The sequence below is a fragment of the Artemia sp. Qi Xiang Cuo genome, chromosome 11 (assembly GCF_049724085.1).
Source record: "Artemia sp. Qi Xiang Cuo chromosome 11, ASM4972408v1, whole genome shotgun sequence".
NCBI lineage: Eukaryota > Metazoa > Arthropoda > Branchiopoda > Anostraca > Artemiidae > Artemia > Artemia sp. Qi Xiang Cuo.
In genome coordinates, this window is record NC_142804.1 from 32,304,120 (window position 1) to 32,330,856 (window position 26,737).

At 37.7% G+C, this 26,737-nt stretch overlaps 1 protein-coding gene across 4 annotated transcripts in view; it reads right to left on the bottom strand.

Moving 5' to 3' along the window:
• Positions 1–1,181: 1,181 nt before the first annotated feature.
• The window catches only part of Ca-beta (Calcium channel protein beta subunit), a 295,614-nt gene continuing 270,058 nt past the window's right edge, over positions 1,182–26,737 (bottom strand). For all 4 annotated transcript variants that reach the window (XM_089096699.1, XM_089096702.1, XM_089096700.1 and 1 more), the window contains one exon: positions 1,182–3,111. In XM_089096699.1, coding sequence (XP_088952825.1) covers positions 2,639–3,111 — 473 coding nt within the window. In that variant the 3' untranslated portion in view covers positions 1,182–2,638. The remainder of the gene's footprint in view (positions 3,112–26,737) is intronic.

The window sequence follows — 26,737 nt, forward strand, 5'->3', positions numbered from 1 at the left end:
GTTCGGGGGAGATTTTACATGGATTTCCCAGCTTTATTTGGAAAACAATAAGAGCTTGAAAGTAAGCTTCTAAAAGGAAACTTTTAAAAGCTTACTTTTAAAAGGAAGTTACTTTTAAAAGCTACTTACTTTCAACTGAAAGTAAGGAGCAACATAGAAACTTAAAAAAAGCAGACGAAATTCCGTATGTTTGGACTGGTTGTACTCTCCTCAATCCCCGCTCTTTGCGCTAAAGTTGGACTTGTCTTCTGATTCTTAAGAATGACTTCTGAAACACAAGGACTGCTTAATTGGATTATGAAGCGTTTTTGAAGAACTAAACAAAATTGGTATATCGAGCGAGAGATTAGGGAGGAGAAGGCCCTCCTCATATATGGAATAACTTCTGTTGGTTTTAAGTGTTAATATTGCTCATAGTTTTCAGTTTATTTTTTTTTTATTTAGTAAGACAAAAACGACACAACCTATAAATCAGATACTTGACGAAAAAGAAAAATTTTCAAGATTGATTAATAAGTTTAGATTAAGATTTTAAGGAGCTTCTAGACTATCGACATTTTGGTGACCTTTTAGGTACAACAAATTTAATTAGGATTGCAATTTAGCCATTTGAGGAACTTAAAATTGAGGCACCTAATTAAAATGCCGGATTTCAGGACGAGGCCTCTTTAGCCTTAACAAATTGTTTCATTTAAAAGTTCAATATTGGTATCAATTCTTAGTAATAATTAACTAAATTAGTTTACATTATGCTTAAACTTGTTTAAAAACTTTTATATCGGACGTATTTGTGTAACCAAGTTAAAATGACATGGTAAATTGTATCAATATTTTGGTCTATTATGCCAATGATCTTATTGCAATCCTTCAAGACAAAGCCGTATTTAAGCTAAAGCACAGAGCAGTCAATATGAAACTTTTTTAAATTACAATAAACCCTGTTTTTAGATATATAATATTTTTATCAAATACAATAATGCTCAGATTATATACGGTTTCATGAATCGTAGAGAAAATTAGTAACTGTAATTATTAAATGATGGAAACTGAAAGTGCAACCCTGACGATTATTTTACAACAGTAGCAACAAGGACCAGAAAGTAGTCTTCTACTGCAAGAGAGACAAAACTTGGTATTCTGAAGGGCCAATCTTTTAGCCAAAATCACTAAGCGGGTAAACGTCAATTGAAAGCTTATTTATTGTTAGAAAAGATTTAAATTAAAACCAAATAATAAATCAAATCTGACGTACTATCGTTGAAAACCGCAAAATATCTCCAAGAACCAAGTACCTAACACTTTCAGGTTTTCAACGGGTGTTTATCAAACATGCTTGACATAAAACTGATTGTGGTAATTTTGACATTTAGCGCGAAAATTCAGCCATTTATGCCCACAAACACATCTTGCATTATCTTGTAAAACTCTATCATGATAAATTATAGTCTTTTAATAGCATCAACTTAAGTCACAGGCAAAATCTGAATGTTCCAGTGGTCGCTTATAGCATATAGGCCGCATTTTTGACAGCCCCAATTTTGCATATATAAACTTCTGTCTTTGAGTACGACAATTCAAATTATTTTTTCACTATATTTTAACTTAGATAACTCCTGACTAGGATTTTTGACAATATATCAATTTTGGAGACTGTGTGATATGTGCACTACGTTTTTCCTATGCTTTGAGAGGCATCTATTAATCTGTTTTATTCAATCTGCACTGCCATCTACCTTGATTAATTTTTCCTTGTTCAATGTGCTATGGTTTTCTAGATTATACGAACCAATTTTTAGAAGTAAATTAAGCCTTATTTAATTAAAATTAAAAGAAAAATCAATCAAAATCAACATTGTGTGCTCTATTTTTTGTTTCACTTTCAAAGCAGCTTCGTATGGAACCTGGAAAATGGCTTCTACAAAATCCATATAAAATATGTATATGTAATAATTTGCTTTCGCTATACAATTGAAACTAAATGAAGGCCTCTTCATGTAGGCCACGACAATACTTACTAACTTTAAAAAATACATTTTTTTAGATAAGTTAGATAAGACGAAGGCTGTATTCAAAATTTTTGACCGTGCACTACGCTAAGTTTAATCCACTAGAAAGATGATGGAGAAATTTGCAAACGTTTCAATTTTAGACTCGTCATGAACATACTCAAAGAAACTGAGCTAAAAGATTACAAGCAACGGGAAAAACCACAGTACAGTGCTTAAGCTTAAATAGTATTAAAAATTCTGAAAAAAGGAAAAAACTCCCCGTGCCTTTTATATCACATGGAATCATTAAATAAGCTATTTAAAACAAATCCACGAACCCTTTTAGGGTCACATATTATTTTCTTTGTCAGTTGTTTTTTTCACTAATAGGATAGTAAATACGTAATGTGCTATCAATAACTTGAAAATCCTTTGAGTGGCACATCTTGGATACAATTCAGCTGTCTCTTTCACCTAATACTTAGGTGGAGCCACATAGTATCAATGGCAGCGATATGATCGCACTACAGTGTCTTACCGACTGGCGTAAATTTTTCGCAGTTTCAAATTTTTCCTAATTAAATGAAATATTTTCAAGCATAGTGTATAGCTTGCTGAATATTGGCACCACAATCATCACGAAGAAAAACTTAATAATAAGTCCGTCTTCCATAGGAGTCGTCTCTGTAAAGACTCCGTCTAGTGCCAGCATCATCCCTAGAATGACTCTGTACAGGCCTGTTCATGCTTGACTCTCGGTATTCCTTATCACGAGTTGAATACGAGTCACGATCACGAAAATCACGCATTTCTCGCTGATAACTATCTTGACTAAACGCACGTGCTTCTCTATACGATTCACGTAATTCACGAGATATCTCACGATAGTCACTACTTTGACTGTAATCACGACTACGCTCTTGGGCATATGTAGTATCAGGATGGGAATAGCGACCATCACGAACGATGTCTCTAGCTCGTCGCATCGTATCGCGAGGATCTGACATTGTGTCTCGGGCGTCTGTATCAAATGAATCTTCGTGATGGGTCCAATTATCGTCTCCTAAGTCTTCGAGCTTGAAGTCCTGCGAGCGTGAGGTCCTTGGCCGTTCATTCCGATACACTGTAAGTAAATAAGATTATTGAGTTTCTAACAAAATAATATTTGTATAATTAGGAGGGGATGTATAATAATAAAGTAATGTATCCAAGCTATCAAAGAAAGTAAACGTATTTTTTGCGAATGGTATCAAGTTTTCTATTTCAGGTCAACTAGAGGAGGCATGAAACTAAATTAAACACTACTATTTGTGTCCAGATTTTTTAAAGGGTGTATGTTGTTTAAAATTGCTAAAAAAAATTCTCCAGCATACAAATAGCAGGCCAAACTGTAAATTCTTAAAAAAACGAAAGGATTTAAAGAATTATTTTCTTTTTCTCTGAAAAGACTATGTCAATATAAAAGGAACAGAAATTAATTAAAAAAACTTTTTCCACAAAATAAGTTTTTCTAAGAAAAGTAAAGAAATCCATTAAACCAAAAATAAGCAAAAAATAAAATCAAATAATCTACCTAGCGTGAAAATACCACAAATCAGCATCGATAAATAAATGAAACCCAAAAACGAAGAGAAATTACAATAAATAAACAAGTCAAACTCAAAACGAGCAGAAATTAAAATGAGTAGGGCTCAAAACCCCTATGCCTTACCAAGGCCAGAAATAAATGTTTTTACTTTCATAACTTTATAAATCAAATAATATTAACATTTTATTGCTAAATATCAGTATATGTATATTAAATTGACAATTCACATTCATTTGTATTTTCCTGCTTCTTGAAAATGGGTGAAACACCCTCAAAAAGTCAAGGGAACTTATTGAAAATCACGCAAATTTCTTTCAAAATTCTTTGTTTAAAGCGAAATTTTATTTGTTTTTAGGTTTTTTGAAAAAGACGCAATAAATCTTACAAAAAATCCTAGTCTAACTTAGACGATGAACCCAGAGGAGTCAACATGAGGTTTCATAGGCAGCGCGCTAGCACTGCCTAAGTAAAGAACGACGTGGGCACAATGTGTTTTTTTTTTGTTTTTTCTCCATACCCGGGCACTTCGTATCGAAGGAGTTGTCGTAGAAACTTTGCAAAGGGCTCATTCAATTCGAAATTGGAGTGACTAGTGCCCTTTTTAATAGTCAAAAGTGATTGGAGGGCAACTAGCCCCCCACGCCCATCATTCCCCCAAACACATCCAATCAAAATTTTGAGATAGCCATTTTGTTAGGCATAGTTGATTTCCAGATAGAAAATATCTTCGAGGAGGAAAATCCCCCATCGCCCACATGGAATTGGTGTTAGGTTATACCCTGGGGCATATAAGCTTTATATAGAAGGTCTTGTCGTATCAACATCAAAACAGGCTTTTTCGATTGGAAACTGGAAGTGCTGGTAACACTTATAACAGTCGAAAGTGATTGGAGGGCCCCTAGGCCCCCCCACGACCATCATTCCCCCAAACACATCCAATCAAAATTTTGAGATAGCCGTTTTGTCCAGCGTAGTTGATTTCCAGATAAGAAATATGCTTTTGAGGAGGACACTCCCCCACAACCCTCAGGGCAAGGGTTTTAAGTTATACCCTGGGGCATATAAGGTTTTTATAAAAAAAGTTGTCGTAGAAACTTCAAAAAATACTCATTCGATTGGAAATTCAAAGAACTAGTGCCCTTTTTAATAGTCGAAAGTGATTGGGGGGCAACTTGCGTCCCCCCCCCCCACAGCCATCATTCCCCCAAAAACATCCAATAAAAATTTTTGGATAGCCATTTTGTTCAGCGTAGTTGATTTCCAGATAGAAAACATATTTTTGGGGAGTACACTCCCCCAGAACCCCCAGGGCAAGGATTATCAGTTATGCCCCGGGGGCATACAAGGTTTTTATTGAAATCTTTGTCGTAGAAATTTGAAAAAGGGCTCATTCGATTTGTATGAGCCCGACGATGTGGGCACAATGTGTTTTTTTCCTCCATACCCGGGCACTTCGTATCGAAGGAGTTGTCATAGAAACTTCGAAAAGCGCTCATTCGATTGAAAATTGGAGTGGCTAGTGCCCATTTTAATAGTCAAAAGTGATTGGAGGGCAACTAGCCCCCCCCCCCTCACGCCCATCATTCCCCCAAACACATCCAATCAAAGTTTTGAGATAACCATTTTGTTCAGGGTAGTTGATCCAGATAGAAAATATGCTTTTGAGGAGGACACTCCCCCATAACCCTCAGAGCAAGGGTTTTAAGTTATGCCCTGGGGGCATATAATGTTTTTATAGAAGGCGTTGTCGTAGAAACTTCGAAAAGGGCTCATTCAATTCGCAATTGGAGTGGCTAGTGCCCTTCTTAATAGTCGAAAATGATTGAAGGGCAACTGAAACCCCCCACGCCCATCAGTCCCCCAAACACACCCACTCAAAATTTTGAGATAGTCATTTTGTTAGGCGTAGTTGATTTCCAGATAGAAAATATGTTTTTGAGGAGGACACTCTCCCACAACCCTCAGGGCAAGGGTTTTAAGTTATGCCCTGGGGGCATATAAGGTTTTTATAGAAGGCGTTGTCGTAGAAACTTCAAAACAGGCTCATTCGATTCGAAATTCGAAGGGCTAGTACCCTTTTTAATATTCGAAAGCGATTGGAGGGGAACTTGGTCCCCCTCCCACGCTCATCATTCCCCCAAACACATCTAATCAAAATTTTGAGATAGCCATTTTATTCAGGGTAGTTGATCCAGATAGAAAATTGGTTTTTAAAGAGGACAATCTCCCGTAACCCTCAGGGATAGGCTTGTAAGTCATGGCTTGGGGGGCATTTTATGTTTTTATTGAAAATGTTGTCATAGAAGTTTATACTCAAGCTCATGTTGCGTGAACTAAGAAGGCTCGTACCCTTTTAAAAGGTTGAAAGTGATCAGATGGCACATAGCCCCCCCCCCCACGCCCATCATTCCACAAAACAAATCTAATCAAAATTTTGAGATAGTCATTTTGGACAGCGTGGTTGATTTCCAGATATAAAATATGTTTTTGAGGAGGAAACTCCCCCACAACCCTCAGGGCAAGGGTTTTAAGTTATGCCCTGGGGGCATATAAGGTTTTTATAGAAGGCATTGTCGTAGAAACTTCAAAAATGCTCATTCGATTGGAAATTCAAAGAGCTAGTGCCCTTTTTAATAGTCGAAAGTGATTCGAGGGCAACAATCCCCCCCACGCCCTTCATTTCCCCAAACACATCCAATCAAAATTTTGAGATAGCCATTTTGTTCAGCGTAGTGGATTTCCAGATAGAAAATATATTTTTGCGGAGGACACTCCCCCAAAGCCCGCAGGACAAGGGTTTCAAGTTATGCGCTGGGGGCATATAAGGTTTCTAAAGAAGGCGTTGTCGCAGAAACTTCAAAAAAAGCTCATTAGATTGGAAATTCAAAGAGCTAGTGCCCTTTTCAATAGTCTAAACTGATTGGATGGCAATGAGACCCCCCCCCCCCCCACACACCCATCCTTCCCCCAACACACATCCAATAAAAATTTTGAGATAGCCATTTTGTTCAGCGTAGTTTATTTCCAGATAGCAAATATATTTTTGAGAAGGAAACTCCCCCACAACCCTCAGGGCAAGGATTATAAGTTATGCCCTGGGGGCATATAAGGTTTTTATTGAAACCTTTGTCGTAGAAACTTGAAAAAGGGTTCATTTGATTTAAAAATCAAAGGGCTAGTACCCTTTTTAATAGTCGAAAGTGCTTTGAGGGCAACTAATCCACAACCCTGGGCAACGTGATTGGATTGACGACACACACACAGAGACGACACACACAGAGACGAAACACACACAGAGACGACACAGACACAGAGGCGACACAAAAACAGAGACGACACACACACTGAGAAGATACACATACAGAGAGACGATAAACACACAAAGACGACACACAAACAACAACGACACAAACAGAGACGACACACACACAGAGACGACACACACATAGAGACGACACACACATAGAGATAATACACATACATACACATAGAGATAAGGTTTTTACTGAAATCTTTGTCGTAGAAACTTGAAAAAGGGCTTATTCGATTTGAAATTCAAAGGGCTAGTACCCTTTTTAATAGTCGAAAGTGATTTGAGGGCAACTAACCCAACTCTCACGCCCACATTTTCTCCAGACACTCCCCCACACTTACGCTATTTTGATTTGGTTAAATTTTAAGAGCAGAAGTAGCCCTCAGTAATACCCTCAGTCGTTCTTGGGATACTGCCGAGATGCCTTATTGGGAATTGGCATTAATACAGTGCATTTTGATTTAATCTTAAGGCAACATTTAGTTTTTAAGAATAAAGGCAAATGGGAGGGTGGGTGTGGCACGGGGATTAGTTGCCCTCCAATCACTTTCAATTATTAAAAAGGGCATTAGTCTTTTCTATTTTCAATCGAATAAGCCCTTTTCGAAGTTCCTACGACAACTCCTTCGATACAAAGTGTCCTGGTCTAAAAAAAAAAAAAATAATAATAATAATAATAATATATTGTACCCAGATCCATCTTTACTATAAAAATATCAAGCCTTCCAACCACTTTCGACAATTAAATGGGGCACTATCCCTTTCAATTTCCAAGCGAATGAGCAATTTTTGAGTTTCTACGACAACGCTTTCTATAAATACCTTATATACCCCCTGGGCATAACTTACAACCCTTCCCCTGAGGGCTTAGAGGGGGTTGTCATCCTCAAAAACAAAATTTCCAGAACTTTCAACTACGTTAAACAAAACTGCTATCTCAAAATTTTTATTGGATGTGTGAGAGGAGGGTTAGTTGCCCTTCAATCACTCTCGACTATTAAAAAGGGCACTAGCTCTTTCAATTTCCAATCAAATGAGCCCTTTTGAAGTTTCTACGGCAAAATTTTCTATAAAAGCCTTATATGCCCCCAGGGCATAACTACAACCTTTGCCATGGGGGTTGTGGGGGGAGGGGGTCATCCTCAAAGACCGAATTTCCATAACTTTCAACTACGTTGAACAAAATGAATATCTCAAAATTGGATTGGATGTGTTTGGACAAATGGTGGGCGTAAGAGGGGTTTAGTTGCTCTTCAATCACTTTCGACTATTAAAAAGGGCTTTACCCGTTTCAATTTCAGATCGAATGAGCCCTTTTTGAAGTTTCTACGAAAACTCTTTCTATAAAAACCTCATATGCCCCCAGGGCACAACTTACAACCTTTCCTTGAGGGCTGTGGGGGTGGGGATGCCAACCACAAAGACATAATTTCCAGAATTTCCAACTACGTAGAAATAAATGGCTATCTCAAAATTTTGATTGTATGTGTTTGGGGAATAGGTGGGCGTGAGAGGGGGATTATCTGCCCTCCAATTACTTTCGCCTATTAGAAAGGGCACTAGCCATTTCAATTTCCGATCGAATAAGCCCTTTTTAAAGTTTCTACGAGAATGCTTTCTATAAAAATCTTATATACCCACAGGGCATAACTTACAACCCTCGCCCTGAGGGCTGTGGGGGGGGGGGGTCATCCTTAAAGACCTAGTTACCAAAACTTTCAACTACGTTGAAAAAAATGGCTATCTAAAAATTTTGATTGGATGTTTTTGGAGAAAAGGTGGGCGTGAGAGGGGGGTAAGTTGTCCTCCAATCACTTTCGACTATTAAAAAGGGCACTAGCCCTTTGAATTTCCCATCGAATGCTCCCTTTTTCAAGTTTCTATGAGATAGCTTTCAATAAAAACCTCATATACCCCCAGGGCATAACTTGTAACCCTTGCCCTGAGAGCTATGACGAGGAAGGGTTGTCATCCTGAAAGACCTAATTTCCAGAACTTTCAACTACGTTGAAAAAATGGCTATCTCAAAATTTTGATTGGATGTGTTTGAATAAATGATGGTCGTGAGAGGAGGGTTAGTTGCCCTCCAATTACTTTTGACTATTAAAAACGGCACTAGTCCTTTCAATTTCCAATCAAATGAGCCTTTTTTAAAGTTTTTATGATAACGCTTTCTATAAAAACCTTATATGCCCCCAGGGCATAACTTACAACCCTTGCCCTGACGGCTGTGGGGGAGTGTCCTCCTCAAAAACATAATTTCCATCTGGAAATCAACTACTCTGAACAAAATGGCTTTCTCAAAATTTTGTTTGGATGTGATTCGGGAAATGTTGGGGGTGGAAGGAGTGTTAGTTGCCTTCCGATCACTTTCGACTATTAAAAAGGGCACAAGCCACTCCAAATTCCAATTGAATGAGCCCTTTTCAAAGTTTCTACGACAACTTCTTCGATACAAAGTGCCCTGGTCTAAAGGAAAAAATAATAAATAATACATTGCCCCAACATCGTTCCCATATGCCCCCAGGGCATAACTTAAAATCCTTGCCCTGAGGGCTGTGGGGGAGGGGGGGTGTCCTCCTCAAAAACATAATTTCTATCTGGAAATCAATTGCGCTGAACAAAATGGCTATCTCAAAATTTTGATTGGATGTGTCTGGGAAAATGGTGGGCATGAAAGGGGTGTTAGCTGCCTTCCAATCACTTTCGACTATTAAAAAGGGCACTAGTTCTTCCAATTTTCAATCAAATGAGCCCTTTTCGAAGTTTCTACGACAACTCCTTCGATACGAAGTGCCCTGGTATGGAAGAAGAAAACAAAATAATATAATAATACATTGTGCCAACATCGTTCTTTACTTAGCAGCTCGATTGCCCTGCCTATGATCCTGTTGGGGTATTCTTGACAAAATTTTGCAGCATTAATCAAGTAAGGGATACGAAACGCCAAAAAAAGGACACAAATAACACAAAAACACAATTCTGAAAGAGTTTTAAGGCTTTGAAATATTATTGAAGTTGAAAATTGTAATAATTTTTAGGAAAAGTCCGTAACAAATCGTCACTGTCACCTCTAAAGGTCTTGCTGGCAGGATATCGTTTCTGAGACAACTGCCTAAAACTGTTTTTAAAGGGATATAGATTAGGAACATAGAAGTGCGACGAAACATACATTACCCTACCGGCCTACTGATCTTCCCTTTATATTCTGCTGTCTAAAAACAAACAAGAAACTAACAAAAAAAAGAGAAAATATAAACATAATACCAACAATAAAAGCGTCCAAACGTCATTGCTTTATGCAATTTCAGATAAAACTAACAAAGAAGGTAATTGATACAAATAATAAAATCACATCAGAGGCATGTCAGAAGCATTAGGTACAATAGAAGCGACCGAACTACGGCTTGTAAGTCACAATCCTCCTGTGGTTTTTCAATATGTACTATGTAAGCAAAGATCATGTCTAGAAAGCAAAGATTAAAACGCCACTTCATCAAAGATATCAAGCTCTCTTGATTGGTTTAGTCGATTGTTCCTTGCTTATTTGGTCTTTTTTTTCCAGAATTTCGCTTTGTCCTGTCTTTATTTTTTAATAATAGGAAATTAGAGCTTTGATATCAGAATTTATTCTGGATGCTAGGATGCTTTGTATTTGAATTGTCTGTTGGGGCCTATAGACATTTTTATTCGGGGTAAATTATTTCATTCTTTTTTAAGAGGGGAAGCAAATATTTCAAGAAAGTAAAATTGACGATTTATTAAAAAGGAGAAACAAATCCTTTTGAGAATTCAAAAACTCATGAAATATGGGAGGACACGGACCCCCTCCACATATAGTCGACCTCGTTTCTGTGCACACATTGAGAAAAGAAAAGTGCTACAAGTAATACTACTACTGGGTACAACATGGGCTATAAATTTCTCTTTTCTGTCTTGAGTAAACTTCCTTCACAGAATGTCCATGCTAAATCATGGTGCAGCGAATTGCAAAGGCATGGACAAGGGAGTAAGTTCAAGAAAGTGTAGGGGAGGAGGCAAATTGTTTTATTTCAAAATTTATGTAGGGGTATTTTTTTTTTCAATTGAAATACCTAAAAAAAAGGTATTTTTCAGTCAAATTACTAAAAACCAAACTTTTCAACATATAGGAGGGAAGTTAAAAGTCTAGCGGGGGAATTGCCCCTTCCCCACACACCGACCTTACAATGAACGATGCTGGAACAATGCACTTGTATATGCTAAACTTCCTCATAGAGATACTGTTTCATTCAAATATATTACTCTTAAACTGGTTTAAAACTGGTTTGTTTCCGAATCCACCTATTTTCAAAGTAGAGTTGTATGCTAGTTGTGCATGGACACCGTTCGCTCCTTAAGCCTGCTAATAAGAAAGGCCTTTAATTCCTGTATATGCATGTTTATGAAAAATATGAGCAATGTGCGTCTATTCCACTAATTCCTAACTATTGAAACCAGAATAGAAAAAAAGTCCATTCACCCTTAGATTTTCTCTTCCCTGACAAAAACCCTTTCTTAAAGACAGTTTTAGCAGAGGGCAATCTAATTGAATTATATCTATCGTAGATGATAAAAAACATCATTTGATCGAATGCTTCTGTTTTTATTAAGTCATGGTGGATGAGAAATAAATAAATGAGCTAGCTCTGATGTGTACGTAACTAACTATAAGTAAATTTAAAATATAGTTGATTTTACACATTTGAGTGAGCAAAAAAAGTTGACTCTTTTAATGCCAGGTCGGTAAGTTTCGACCTTATTTGAGTAAAGGATTCATTAGTCAAGGTCCCATTCGCCTAGTTTAAAAATCTGTCAAAATGTTTACCACCACCGGGTTTTGATCAAAAGCTTAGTAATTTGATTAAATGACTGGTTGTGTTATTTCACTTGGAGATATCTAAGCATCATATTCAAGGCGCAACGCAGGGGCGTCAGTGTCTGTGCTTCACCTAGGCCCTCTTTAGCTGTTAAAGTGATGTTTCAGACGCAGAAAACGACTTTGATATCTTTGTTTGTCTCTAAGTTTCTTCTTTCGATCTTGTGACACAATTCATAGTGCAGTCAACTTCCCTATTAATATAGAGACACTTTCTTTTTTTCCTGATGCCATGTTGATAATTGTTGGAACTCTTGGTCCCAGTTTGTTCAGATAAATGTCCTTCCCAGATTCTTTTCTTTTGGTCCCTTAATTATTCTCTTCCCCAAGTAATAATTATTAATTTTCCTTTAATTTTGGTGGCGCCATTTTCTGTCCTCCTAATTGCGTAGTTGGTTACAAAGATCCCAAGGTATTAAGCGTGCCGCTAGGGATGATTGACCAGTAATGCTTAAGCCCGCGGATTGGCTGGAAAATTTCACCACCACCCCATCACCTCTTCGCAGGGAAACGGCTGACTAAGTAGGCTGGGGAAAATTAGAAGTGTCATTTAGTTAGTTCCTTTTTTATAGCGTGACTGACTACAGTAAGATTTCTTATACTACATAATCTTTGACTTTTTAGCCTAGGTCGAGTCTAAAGAGTTAGTTAGAAATATTACCGGTAACCCTGGGACCATTTGCTCAAGCTATTGTACCCAAAGGCAGGGTATATTGTAAATTGGGCACTCATACCCGATAAATATGGAACCGTTGAGGTAAGATCGGGAATCCCACGAAAATTTGGCACGGCAAGGGGGTCTCCCTCCCGAGTAAGTAGTATGGCATCCTATTTGTGCCATTTTTTCACCAACAAGTGTCGGCCCATGTACTTTATACCCAATAAGTTGTGTCAGCGGTATAAGTCAACCCAATAATAATAATACGTAAAAGATACTAAAAAATGCATTTTTTTTTTAAATCGCATCTTACTTCAACCGAATCACTTTAAGCCACTTAGAAAGGGCACTAGAACTTAGGTCTTTCAGCTCCAGCTGATGAATACATTACTAGAGAACATTACTACCTCAACGACAAAATTGAAACCGTGCAAAAAAGTCATTTTAAAAATCACCATAGGAACCAAGTATGTCACATACGAATCTGCCCTCGCAGTTTTGCGAATCCCAACCTTTTGAAGAGCGCATGTACCATCTGATGTGTAAGTTTGGACATTCCGTGCTTTTGAGTGAAATACACCCTTCCCTACTACCCCTCACCGCAGCAGTCAACCGAAATACACGTCACAAGAGAAAGCTTGAACCAGTGCACAGCAGAACTAATCCTTTCAGACATTCATTCTTCATTCATTCCTTATTTTACTAGTCTGGTAAATCGTACTTAGAACTTAGTGTGTTGTAAAAGGTAGTGTAAACTAGTTGCGGCACTAGCCGTAATTACGATAGCTTATTTTCATTAAAAGATACTTGATTCTTGGAGTAAGCCATATTCTTCAACACGTTCCTGAGCTTATTAAAAGCGCTTCCTCGTATGTAATACGTGTGAATACTTCATACTCAAGGCTATTGTCAGATTCAATGAGGGTCAACATGCACTTAAATTCTTCAATCTCCCCAATTGCATCAGCTCCAACTTGGAGTGGAGGGAACGGTACTTTATTTGCATTGTTTCGCATGATTTTTTTTTCGTAGTTGACAAACCTGCCGACGCCACTTTAAATCCGAGTTCGATGATGTTTTGCTGTAACCCCTCCCTCAAATGGGATAAGAGGGGTATGTCATCAGCAAAATCATCATAGGAACCAAATGTGTCACTTACGAATCTGCCCTCGCAGCTTTGCGAATCCCAACCCTTTAAGAATGCAGGTACCATCTGATATGTAAGTTTAGACACTACGTGCTTTTGAGTGAAACGCTTTATTTGTGAAATACTCCATTTTATTTGTGAGTTCGATTATTTTTTGCTTTAACCCCTCTCTCAAATTAGATAAGAGGGCTATGTCATCAGCAAAATCACCGTCAAACAGAGTGCGGCTCTGGTTTAGTTGGATTTCACCTGTGAAGTTATGAATTCCAAGTCTGTGAGGATGGCAAATGGGGACAGAATATATCCTTGACAGACACCAGAATTCACACTGAACCATTCAGTAAGGGTCCCTCCATCATTCTGTACTATACACAGCTGTTCCTTGTACATTGCAATAATTCCACACACAATCTTGTTAGGTAATCTATAATAATAAAAACTGCATAAGATACAAAATCCACTTTTTTTTGTACTTAGGAGCTTGAAACCTATACAGAATGATTCTCTGATAACCTGAGTCTGATAGTATGATTTTTGGAAAGATCACTTGAGTTTTAGGGAGTGTTTCTCCCTTTTTCAAAATTCAAAATTTTTCTCAGGATCTCAGGAGCTTTTGATGAGTGACATTAAACTTAAAGCATTTTATATATTAGGTGTCAGCGTTAAATGACAATTCATTTGATATACTAATTATTTTCAAAGTTGTTTCTCAGAGTTTTACTTTCTATTAGGCCGAATCGCTCCTTAATTACAGTTTGTTACCACGAACTGTTTGACAGAGCTTTGAACTAAGGTTTAGTTTTAGAGAACATTGACTGAAAATTAACCAGATTTACATTGCATGAATTTTTGCAGAAGCAGCAACCATTGGTCGGTGTCACTGACAAAAGTGTTGTCCAATGAGCTTATTAGTTTTGTTGCTTTGCAATCGATTAAATGCAGAAGCTGTCAATCTTTAGAAGCCATCAAAATGGCATGCCTCAAGAAGGATTTTTCTTCAAGAAAAATGATGTCAAGTTCCTTAAAGGCAACTTTAAATTATACTGTTTCAGCTTAAAAATTTTACTTCTTGAACCCCGCTCATTTGTATTAGTTTAAACATGCACTCTAAACACAAGCTGATTCTGTTTTACACTACCGCTACATGTAAACCCAAATTTTGCTTCCGATTTATTTCGTGGCAAAAATGGATCGGTTTCAGCGAACAGAATTTTCTTAGCCTCAAATGCACACAAGACATCTCTAATATTACGTAGCACAAGTATCAAACCCCTCTCCCATTTTTGAACACGCTATATGATTCCAGATTAGAGAGGGTTTCCATCAAGAGAGGGTTTGGTACTCTAGCCCAATAGATTGAAAATTTTTGCACAGTTCTGTTTAAAGAAATATTACATGCTGACATTTCAGCGAAAAATTGGCTTTGGGAGGAAGTTCTTGGGCTCTGGAGGTATCATCAACCATTTTTAAGTCTCCAATCGTATAGTACAAGCGTATGAAGATTCAATTGTAAGGACACATCCAAAAGCAATGAAACTGGATGTTTGGGCCGTAGTGCAAGGTAGCAAAGCGGCAGACTAGACTGATAGCAGACTATAGCGTGGCAAGCAAATGTTGAAACGTTATTATTGGTTTGCCTGAGACAACGGCACGAGATTCATCATCTCCGTGGTGGCTTGCCAAGGTAGCGGCCAAACCATCAAATATGTAAGATTTGCTTGTAATATTCTAGGTAGTTTTTTACTGTCAATAAGACTAAGCCACAAAAATTTTAGACAGCCTTTAAGGTTTCTTAATTCAAGTGTCTGAACCTCAAGGACCCACATTCTAATTTTTATTTGGGGGGGGGGGGGAAGAAAGTCTTATTGACTTTAGCTATGTCCTTAGAACTATATAACAAACTCCAAGGGTTTATACGTGGAAAGTAGGCGTAACTCTGAAAATCCTTCGCCTCCGTCCCTTATGCTTAACATTAAAAACTTATAAGTTTCCAGGGGATCCGAGCAATCCCATGCCTAAGTCGGAAAAAAGGTATACCCTTCTGAAAATAATCATCTTCATGTCCTATTAGTTCAAGCAGATCAGTGAAACAAAACCTGCTTCTTATATTTCATGAAAAGTTAGAAGGGTGGGGGCGATGAAGAGTTTATGGGTCCATTTTCTGCCTAAAATTAAACAAAGTGAAAATTCCTGTGTAACTCCCGTTCAAATGAACAAATTTTTGTACGAAAGAGCTAATATTATACTTTGATCAGCTCATCAAAGATATCCATGCAAAAATAATAACAAAAACAAAAAAAAAACCTATCGATCTAGGTTTCAAACCAAATTTTTTTGTATGGCCGAATTTTCTAACATCTCACTTAGATTTATATTTTCTGTCACCTCATGGCACATAGGGCAGCATTAGTTAACCTCCAAGTCAGATGATACTTGTCCAGAGACAGCAGCTTATTAAGGTATGATCTTCAAATCCTTGCCTCATCTTCAACAGAACGACCAATAGTGATCCGTTGTCTACCATCCTCCCGGAGGGCCCGAAGATACTAGCACAAGCGTCATACTGAAGTCGTCTTTGTCTCATTTGAGTCCTGTGACCCTATTATTGCATCCTTGTAAGTCAGACTTCGTTGCTTGTTTGAGGCTGCTTGGTGAGAAGCCTGATTCAGGTGTTGGGAACTATCAGGCCGACAAATCGCAAGTATTTTTCGCAGGCAATTGTTTTCAAATCCAGGTAAACTTTTCTCTATAGCTCTAGACAGGCTCCAGAATGCGGATGTATATGTCAATATGGAGATTACGCTGCTATTGAACAGGCACAGTTTCAATTTAGAGAGTATTTGCTTGATCTCCAAACACTATTTAATTGAGAGAATGCTGCACCTGCATATACAATTCGAAGGATTGTCTATCTACTATTGTGAGTTAGTGCACCACCTAGATAGTCCTCGGTGTTTTATTGTATATCTCTTATAAAATGTGTGGCAAGAACTATGTCATCAGCAGAGCTGCAGTCATAAAGCTCTACCCTGCCACAGAAGTTGCAAGATTCTTATGATTATGGCAGAAAATGTTGGGGGTAGAAGGCATCCTTGCCTTACACCAAATTCAGTAGAAAACCATTCCGTCTCTTACTTTTCACTCTGTACTGCAGAAAATCTCTTTGATCATCTCTATAAGCTTTTCAGGATTTTTATAAAACCAAAGAATTTTCCACATTGCTCCACGATGGACTGAATTAAGAGCTTCAGAAAGTCTACGAAAACCAAGACGATCCTTGCGTTCCGTTCATTTGATTCTTCATGCAGTACCTGAAGGGTGATGATAAGGTCGCAACAGGATGGATTTGGTCAAAAGCCATGTTGTTTATCTCTTATCACAGAATGTACATTCTTTTTAATATTATTTGTCAGAGAAAATTGCTACCAATCATCTGGAGTGTTATTCCTCTCCAGTTATCATAATCTTTAATATCTTCCCTTTCTTTAAAAGTTGAACAATTACACTTTTTTCCATGAAGATGGAATAGCCTCAGTGCTTCATATCTTCGTCGATAGTTTAAAAAGTGGTATTCTGATACTCTTTCTTGCATATTTAAGCAGCTCAGGTGGGATTCCGCCGTGGTCAGCTGCTTTCCGATTCTTTAGGGATCTAAGAACAATGTCAACTTCATCGTAAAGAATTGGACCTGAATATATATGTCATAGGCAGTGCAATAGTGCTGCTTAAGTAAAAGCGATCCGGGCACAATGCATTATTTTATTTTATTTTTTTGTTTATTTTTCTGACCATAGCACTTCGACTAGAAGGAGTCGTCGTAGAAACTTCGAAAGGAACTCGTTCGATTGGAAGTTGAAAGTTCTAATGCTCTTTTTAGGAGTTGAAAGTTATTGGAAGGCAACCCAGCCCCCCCCCCTCACACGCCCACCATTTCCCCCAAACATATCCAATTAATATTTTGAGATAGTCATTTTGCTCAAGATAGTTGAAAGGTCCAGTAATTATGTCTTTGGGGATGGCAACCACCCAACAGCCCTCAGGAAGAGGGCTATAAGTTATACTAGTTGTCCATTATTAATATATGAGTTTTTATGGAAGGAGTGGTCGTATAAACTTTGGAGGGGGCTCAATCGGTTGGAAACAAGAAGTTCTAGTGCCCTTTTTAATAGTCGAAAGTAATCGGAGGGCAATTAGCCCCCCTCTCCATCTCCTCTTTTTCCCAATTGTACCCAATAACAATTTGATGGTCGTTCTGTTCAAAATGGTCCAAAGATCATATAAGAAAGCCTTTGGGGCTGAAACAACCCCTCCAAGCCCAGGGACAAGGGCTACAAGGAGCCCTGGGGGCAGATGAGGTTTTTATGAACAGTGTGGTCGTATAAACCTTAGAGGAGGCTCATTTAGTAGAAAAGCGAAAGTTCTATTTCCCTTTTAAGAGTCAAAAGTGATGGAGGCCAACTCGCCCCCCCCCCTGACACCCTCTTTTCCCCTAACGCATCTGATTGAAACTGAGAGATATTAATTTTATTAAAAGAAGTCCAAAAAACATATAACAATACATCCAGGGTTTACACAACCCCCCAGAGCCCTGGGGCAAGTGTTATAAGAGTAGTATTGATACAATATCTCCGACGAGGGTGTCTCCCTATATAGCTATAATGATTAAAACGAGGGTGTCTCCCTATATAGCTATAACGATAGAGAGCGGGGTGTCTCTCATATAGCTACAGCCGTTACAACAAGACAGTCCCGCCAATACAAGCAGACAGTGTAATGACCGGAATTCAACCACCGTGAAAATTCGTGTTGATCTGTGTTCAAAGTGCGTGATGATTCCTTTATACTATAGTAACTTCCTATCTGTCTGCTACCTTTTAATTGTTAGATGTGATTAACTTATGTTTAACCTTGAACTAATTTACATAAATTAATTTATTATTAATTAATTTACATACTTGCATTAAATTTACATAATTAAAATAATTTACATAATTACATTACTTAATAATTTTTATATTTTTTTTAACTTTTTTTAACTTTTTTTTATATCTCTTAGAATGTCATGAAACACACTTAAAACACAAAAAAATCATATTTAATATTTTCCAACTTCAAAATGGGAATGATATAGATATGTGTGTCGCAACTTTTACTATTAGAAAATTAATATTTGTAGTGACCAATTTTTTTGAGTAATCCAGCATATCAAACGTTTAGAATGTCTTTTAAAACATCGGAGATATAAGAAAAGGAATTTGCATACATCATATGTCAGAGAGATAGGTTAACATAGAGAAAATCTAAGTATAAGAATGAATAAATTCTCTATCAACATCTATTGACAGATACTTGGGATAGCTTTAACGGAATCTAAGTATTAGAGTGAGTAAATTATGTATCAGTATCTTTTCATAGAAGTTTGATAGCACTGACATAGTTTAAGTATAAAATTGAACAACGTCTTTGTTAAAATTCGTTATCGATATTATTTGTTGGCTTCATAAGATAACATTGACAAAATCTATCTATTAGAATGAATAAATTCTTTATCATCAGCCGTTGTCGGATTTGTCATTATGAAAAAAAAATTGTAAGTAAGTAACAAACTCTTTCTTGAATTCACCTCTTGCGTACACAAAACAGAAATTATAAAAAAATAATTAGGCACTGAGATAGGCAATCATCCGCCCAGACCCATAAGCAGAGGAAGTGAGAGAGACAAAAACACGTATAAATGTAAGGATTTTGACATACAAAGCAACAATCACAGGCATTGAGATAGGCAAACATCCGCCCAGATACATAGGCAAGGAGAGTGAGAGAAACACAGTCACATATAAATACATTGATTCAGTCATACAAGCCTATACAGACAGGCACTGAGATATGCAAACAACCACCCAGACACATAAGCAGAGGAAGGGAGAGAGACAAAAACACCAATAAATGTAAGGATTCTGACATACAAAGCAACAATCACAGGCATTGAGATAGACAAACATCCACCCAGACACATAGGTAAGGAGAGCGAGAGTGACAAAAACACATATAAATCTATAGATTCAGAAACTATTAAAAAAAATAATTAGGCATTGAGATAGGCAATCATCCGCCCAGACCCATAAGCAGAGGAAGTGAGAGACAAAAAACACGTATAAATGTAAGGATTCTGACATACAAAGCAACAATCACAGGCATTGAGATAGGCAAACATCCACCCAGACACATAGGCAAGGAGAGTGAGAGAAACAAAAACACACATAAATATATTGATTCAGCCATACGAACTGATAGATATAGGCACTGAGATATGCAAACACCCACCCAGACACATAAGCATAGGAAGTGTGAGAGACAAAAAACAAATATGAATGTAATGATTCTGACATACAAAACAACAATCACAGGCATTGAGATAGTCAAACATCCACCCGGACACATAGGCAAGGAGAGCAAGAGTGACAAAAGCAAATATAAATATATGGACTCAGACATACAAAGGAATAATAACAGGCATTGAAATAGGCGAACATCCGCCCAGACACATAAGTAGAGAAATTGAAAGAGACAAAAACATATATAGATATATAGATTCTGACATAAAAATTGACAAAAACAGTCACTGAGATAAGCAAACATCTGCTCAGACACAAAGGCAAGGAGAGTAAGAGAGACAAAAACACATGCAAATATATTGATTCAGACATACACACCGACAGAGACAGGCATTGATATAGGCAAACGCCCGCCCAGACACATAAGCAGAGGAAGTGAGGGAGACAAAAAACACATATAAATATATGGATTCTGACATACAAACCGACAAAAACAGGCATTGAGATAGGCAAACATCCGCCCAGACACATAAGCAGAGGAAGTGAGAGAGACAAAAACGCCTATTAATATATAGATTCTGACGTACAAATCGACAAAGACAGGCATTGAGATAAGCAAACATCCGCCCAGGCACATAAGCAGCGAGAGTAAGAGAGACAGAAACATATGCAAATATATTGATTCTGACATACAAACTGACAAAGACAGGCATTGAGATAGGCAAACATCCACCCAGACACATAAGCAGAGGAAGTGAGAGAGACAAAAACACATATAAATGTAAGGATTCTGACATACAAACCAACAAAGACAGGCATTGAGATAGGCAAACACCTGCCCAGACACATAAGCAGTGGAAGTGAGTGAGACAAAAACACATAAATATATTAATTCAGTCAAACTAATCTACGGAGCCAGGTACTGAGATGAGCAAACATCCACCCAGACACATAAGTAGAGGAAGTGAGAGAGACAAAAACACATATAAATTAAAGGATATTGACAAACAATGCAACAATCATAAGCATTGAGATAGGAAAACATCCGCCCAGACACATAGGCAAGCAGAGAGAGAGAAACAAAAACACATATAAATATAGGGATTCAGGTACACAAACTGACAGAGACAGGCACTGAGATAAGCAAACACCCGCCCAGACAGATAAGCAGAGGAAGTGAGAGAGACAAAAACAAGTATAAATTTAAGGATTCTGACATAAAAAGCAACAATCAAAGTCAGTGAGATAGACAAATATCCAACTAGACACATAGGCAAGGAGAACGAGAGAGGCGAAAACGCATATAGATATATTGATTCCAACAGACACAGTAACAATCACAGGCATTGACATAGTTAAAACCCACGCAGACTCATAAGCATAGGCAGTAAAAGAGGAATAAACACCTATATAAATATATAGATTCTGACATACAAATCGACAAAGACAGTCACTGAGATAAGCAAACATCGGCCCAGACACAAAGGCAGGGAGAGTGAGAGAGTCAAAAACACATGCAAATATACTGATTCAGGCATAAAAACCGACAGAGACAGGCATTGAGATAGGCAAAAACCCACCCAGACACATAAGCAGAGGAAGTGAGGGAGAAAAAAAAAACACATATAAATATAATGATTCTGAAATACAAGCCAACAAAAACAGGCATTAAGATAGGCAAACATCCGGCCAGACACATAAGCAGAGGAAGTGAGAGAGACAAAAACATATATAAATATATAGATTCTGACATACAAAACGAAAAAGACAGTCACTGAGATAAGCAAACATCCGCACAGACACATAGGCAATGAGAGTGAGAGAGACATAAACTTATTCAAATATATGTATTATGACATACAACCCGACAAATACAGGCATTGAGATAGTCCAAAATCCACCCAGTAACATAAGCAGAGGAAGTAGGAGAGATAAAAACGCATATAAATGTAAAGATTCTGACACAAAAACCGACAAAGCCAGTCATTGATATAGGCAAACACCTCCCCAGACACATAAGCAGAGGAAGTGAGAGAGACAAAAACACATATAAATATACGGATTCATGCATACAAACTGACAGAGACAGGCACTGAGATAAGCAAACACCCGCCCAGACACATAAGCAGAGGAAGTGTGGGAGACAAAAACACATATAAATGTAAGGATTCTGAAATACAAAGAAACAATCACCATCAGTAAGATAGACAAACATCCGCCTAGACACATAGGCAAGGAGAGCGAGAGTGACAAAAACACATATAAATATATAGATTCAGACATACAAAGGAACAATCACAGGCATTGAGATAGGTAAACACCCAACCAGAAACAATTTCATGGTAATTATAGGAGGCAAAAACATGCATAACTATATATGTTCATGCACTCAACTCGGCAAAGACGGCCACGTAATAAATCGAACATCTACCCTAAAGCAAAGGTAAGGAGAGTGTGAGCGACAAAAACACATGCAAATATATTGTTTCAAGACTAACAAACGTCAGATTCATGCATTGCGATGTACAAAAACCCACCCAAACACATAAGAAGTGGCCGCGAGGGTTACAAAAAACACAAGAATATATAGATTACTTTATAAATACTATCAAAAACAGTTAATGAGATAGGCAAACACCTGCCCAGATACATAATCAGAGCAAGCAAGAGAGACAAAAACATGTATAAATATATAGATTCTGACATACAAACTGATAAAGACGGTTCCTGAGATAAGCAAACTTTCGCTCAGAAACATAGGGATGGAGAGTGAGAGAGACAAAAACACCGGGTATTATTTGGAGTTGGACATCCAAACCGAAAGAGACAGGCATGGATATAGACAAAAACCGCGAAACTGACAGAGACAGGCATTGAGATAAGCAAACACCCGACCAGACTTATAAGCAGAGGAAGTGAGAGAGAAAAAAACACATATAAATGTAAGGATTCTGACATACAAAGAAACAATCACCATCATTAAGATAGACAAACATCCACCCAGACACATAGGCAAGGAGAGCGAAAGTGACAAAAAAAAACATAAATATATAGATTCAGACTTACAAAGTAACAATCACAGGCATTGAGATAGGCAAACACCCGCCCAGACACATAAGTATAGGAAGTGAAAGAGACAAAAACATATATAAATATATAGATTCTGACATACAAATCGACAAAGACAGTCACTGAGATAAGCAAACATCTTCCCAGGCACATAGGGACGGAGAGTGAGAGCGGCAAAAACAAATGCAAATATATGGATTCAGTCATACAAACCGACAGGGACAGGCACTGAGATAAGCAAACATCCACCCAGACACATAAGCGGAGGAAGTGTAAAAGACAAAAACACATATAAATATATAGATTCTGACATAAAAATCGAGAAAGACAGTCAGTGAGATAACCAAACATCCGCCCAGACACATAGGCAAGGAGAGTGAGAGAGACAAAAACAGCTGCAAATATATTGATTCAGGCATACAAACCGACAGAGACAGGCATTGAGAAAGGCAAAACCCTCCCAGATACATAAGCAGAGGAAGTGAGGGAGACAAAAACACATAAATATATGGATTCTGACATACAAGCCAACAAAAACAGGCATTGAGATAGGCAAACATCCGCCCAGACACATAAGCAGAGGAACTGAAAGAGACAAAAACACCTATAAATATATAGATTCTGACATACAAATTGACAAAGACAGGCAGAGAGATGAGCAAACATCCGCTCAGACACATAGGCATTGAGAGTGAGAGAGTCAAAAACACATTCAAATATACTGATTCAGACATTCAAACTAACTGAGACTGACATTGAGATAGTCTCACACCCACCCAGACACATAAATCGGGGACGTGAAAGAGACAAAAACATATATAAATAAATAGATTCTGACATACAAATCGACAAAGACAGTCACTGAGATAAGCAAACATCTGCCCAGACACATAGGCAAGGAGAGTGAGAGAGACAAAAACACATGCAAATATATTGATTCAGGCATACAATCCGACAGAGACAGGCATTGAGTTTTGTATGTCAGAATCCTTACATTTATATGTGTTTTTTGTCTCTCTCACTTCCTCTGCTTATGTGTCTGGGTGGGTATTTGCTTATCTCAGTGCCTGTCCCTGTCGGTTTGTATGGCTGAATCCATATATTTATATGTGTTTTTGTCTCCCTCACTTCCTCTGCTTATTTGTCTGGGCGGATGTTTGCCTATCTCAATGCCTGTCTTTGTTGGTTTGTGTGTCAGAATCCTTACATTTATGTGTGTTTTTATCTCTCCCACTTCCTCTGCTTATGTGATTGGGCGGATGTTTGCCTATCTCTATCGGTTTGTATGCCTGAATCAATATATTTGCAGGTGTTTTTGTCTCTCTCACTCTCCTTGCCTATGTGTCTGGGCGGATATTTGCTTATCTCAGTGACTGTCTTTGTCGATTTGTATGTCAGAATCTACATATTTATATATATTTTTGTCTCTCACACTTCCTCTTCTTATGTGTCTGGGTGGTTTTTTGCCTATCTCAAGGCATGTTTTTATCGGATGGTATGTCAGAATCAATATATTTATATGTGTTTTTTGTCTCACTCACGTCCTCTGCTTATGTGTCTGGGTGGGTTTTTGCCTATCTCAATGCCTGTCTCTGTTGCTTTGTGTGCCTGAATCAATATATTTGCATGTGTTTTTGTCTCTCTCGCTTCCTCTGCTTATGTGTTTGGGCGGGTGTTCGTTTATCTCAGTGACTGTCTTTGTCGATTTGTGTGTCAGAATCTATATATTTATATATGTTTTGTCTCTTTCACTTCCTCTTCTTATGTGTCTGGGCGGGTGTTTGCCTATCTCAATGCCTGTGAGTGTTCATTCGTATGTTTGAATCTATATATTTATATGTGTTTTTGTCACTATCGCTCTCCTTGCCTATGTGTCCAGGCGGATGTTTGTCTATATCAATGATGGTGATTGTTGCTTTGTATGTCAGAATCCTTACATTTATATGTGTTTTTGTTTCTCTTACTTCCTCTGCTTATGTGTCTGGGCGGGTGTTTGCTTATCTCAGTGCCTGTCTCTGTCAGTTTGTATGCCTGAATCCATATATTTATATGTGTTTTTGTCTCTCTCACTCTCCTTGCCTAATTGTCTGGGCGGATGTTTGCCTATCTCAATGCCGGTGATTGTTGCTTTGTATGTCAGAATTCTTACATTTATATGTGTTTTTGTCTCTCTTACTTCCTCTGCTTATGTGTCTGGGTGGGTGTTTGCTTATTTCAATTCCTGTCTCTGTCGGTTTGTATGCCTGAATCCATATATTTATATATGTTTTTGTCTCCCTCACTTCATCTGCTTATTTGTCTGGGCAGGTGTTTGCCTATCTCAATGCCTGTCTTTGTTGTTTTCTGTGTCAGAATCCTTACATTTATTTGTGTTTTTGTCTCTCTCACTTCGTATGCTTATGTTTCTGGGCGGATGTTTGCCTATCTTAATAACTGTCTTTGTAAGATTGTATGTCAGAATCAAAATATTTTAATTTGTTTCCGTCTCTCTCACTCCCGCTGCTTATGTGTCTGGGCGGATGTTTGCTTATCTCAATGCCTGTCTTTGTTGATTTGTATGTCAGAATCTATATATTAATAGGTGTTTTTGTCTCTCTCACTTCCTCTGCTTATGTGTCTGGGCGGATGTTTGCCTATCTCAATGCCTGTTTTTCTCGGTTTGTATGTCAGAATCCATATATTCATTTGTGTTTTTTGTCTCCCTCACTTCCTCTCCTTATATGTATGGGCAGGTGTTTGCCTTTCTCAGTACCTGTCTATGTCGATGTGTAGGAATGAATAAATATATTTTAATGTGTTTTTGTCTCTTAATCTTCTTGCTTAGGCCTCTGATAAGATGTTTACTTCTTGCAGTGACGGCCTTTGTCGATGTGTATATCAGAGTCTGTATACCTATATATGTTTTGTCTCTCTCAAATTTTCTTTTTATGTGTCTGGGCGGATGCTCGCCTATCTCAATGCCTGTGATTATTCCTTTGTATGTTTGAATCTATATATTTATATATGTTTTTGTCACTCTCGCTTTCCTTGCCTATGTGTCTGGGTGGATGTTTGTCTATCTCAATGCCTGTGATTGTTGCTTTGTATGTCAGAATCCTGACATTTATATGTGTTTTTGTCTCTCTCACGTCCTCTGCTTATGTGTCTGGGTGAGTGTTTGCATATCTCAGTGCCTGTCTCTATCGGTTTGTATGACTGAATCCATATATTTATATGTGATTTTGTTTCTCTCACTGTCCTTTCCTATGTATCTGGGCGGATGTTTGCCTGTCTCAATGCCTGTGATTGTTGCTTTGTATGTCAGAATCCTTACATTTATACGTGTTTTTGTCTCTCTCACTTCCTCTGCTTATGGGTTTGGGCGGATGATTGCCTATCTCAATGCCTAATTATTTTTTTTTATAATTTCTGTATTGTGTATGCAAGAGGTGAATTCAAGAAAGAGTTTGTTACTTACTTACAATTTTTTTTCATAATGACAAATCCGACAACGGCTGATAATAAAGAATTTATTCATTCTAATAGATAGATTTTGTCAATGTTATCTGACGAAGCCGACAAATGATATCGATAACGAATTTTAATAAAGAATTTGTTCAATTTGATACTTAAATTATGTCAGTGTTATCAAACGTATCTATCAAAAGACATTGATAAAGAATTTACTCACTCTAATACTTAGATGCCGTTTAAGCTATCCGACGTATTTGTCAATAGATGTTGATGGAAAGCTTATTCATTC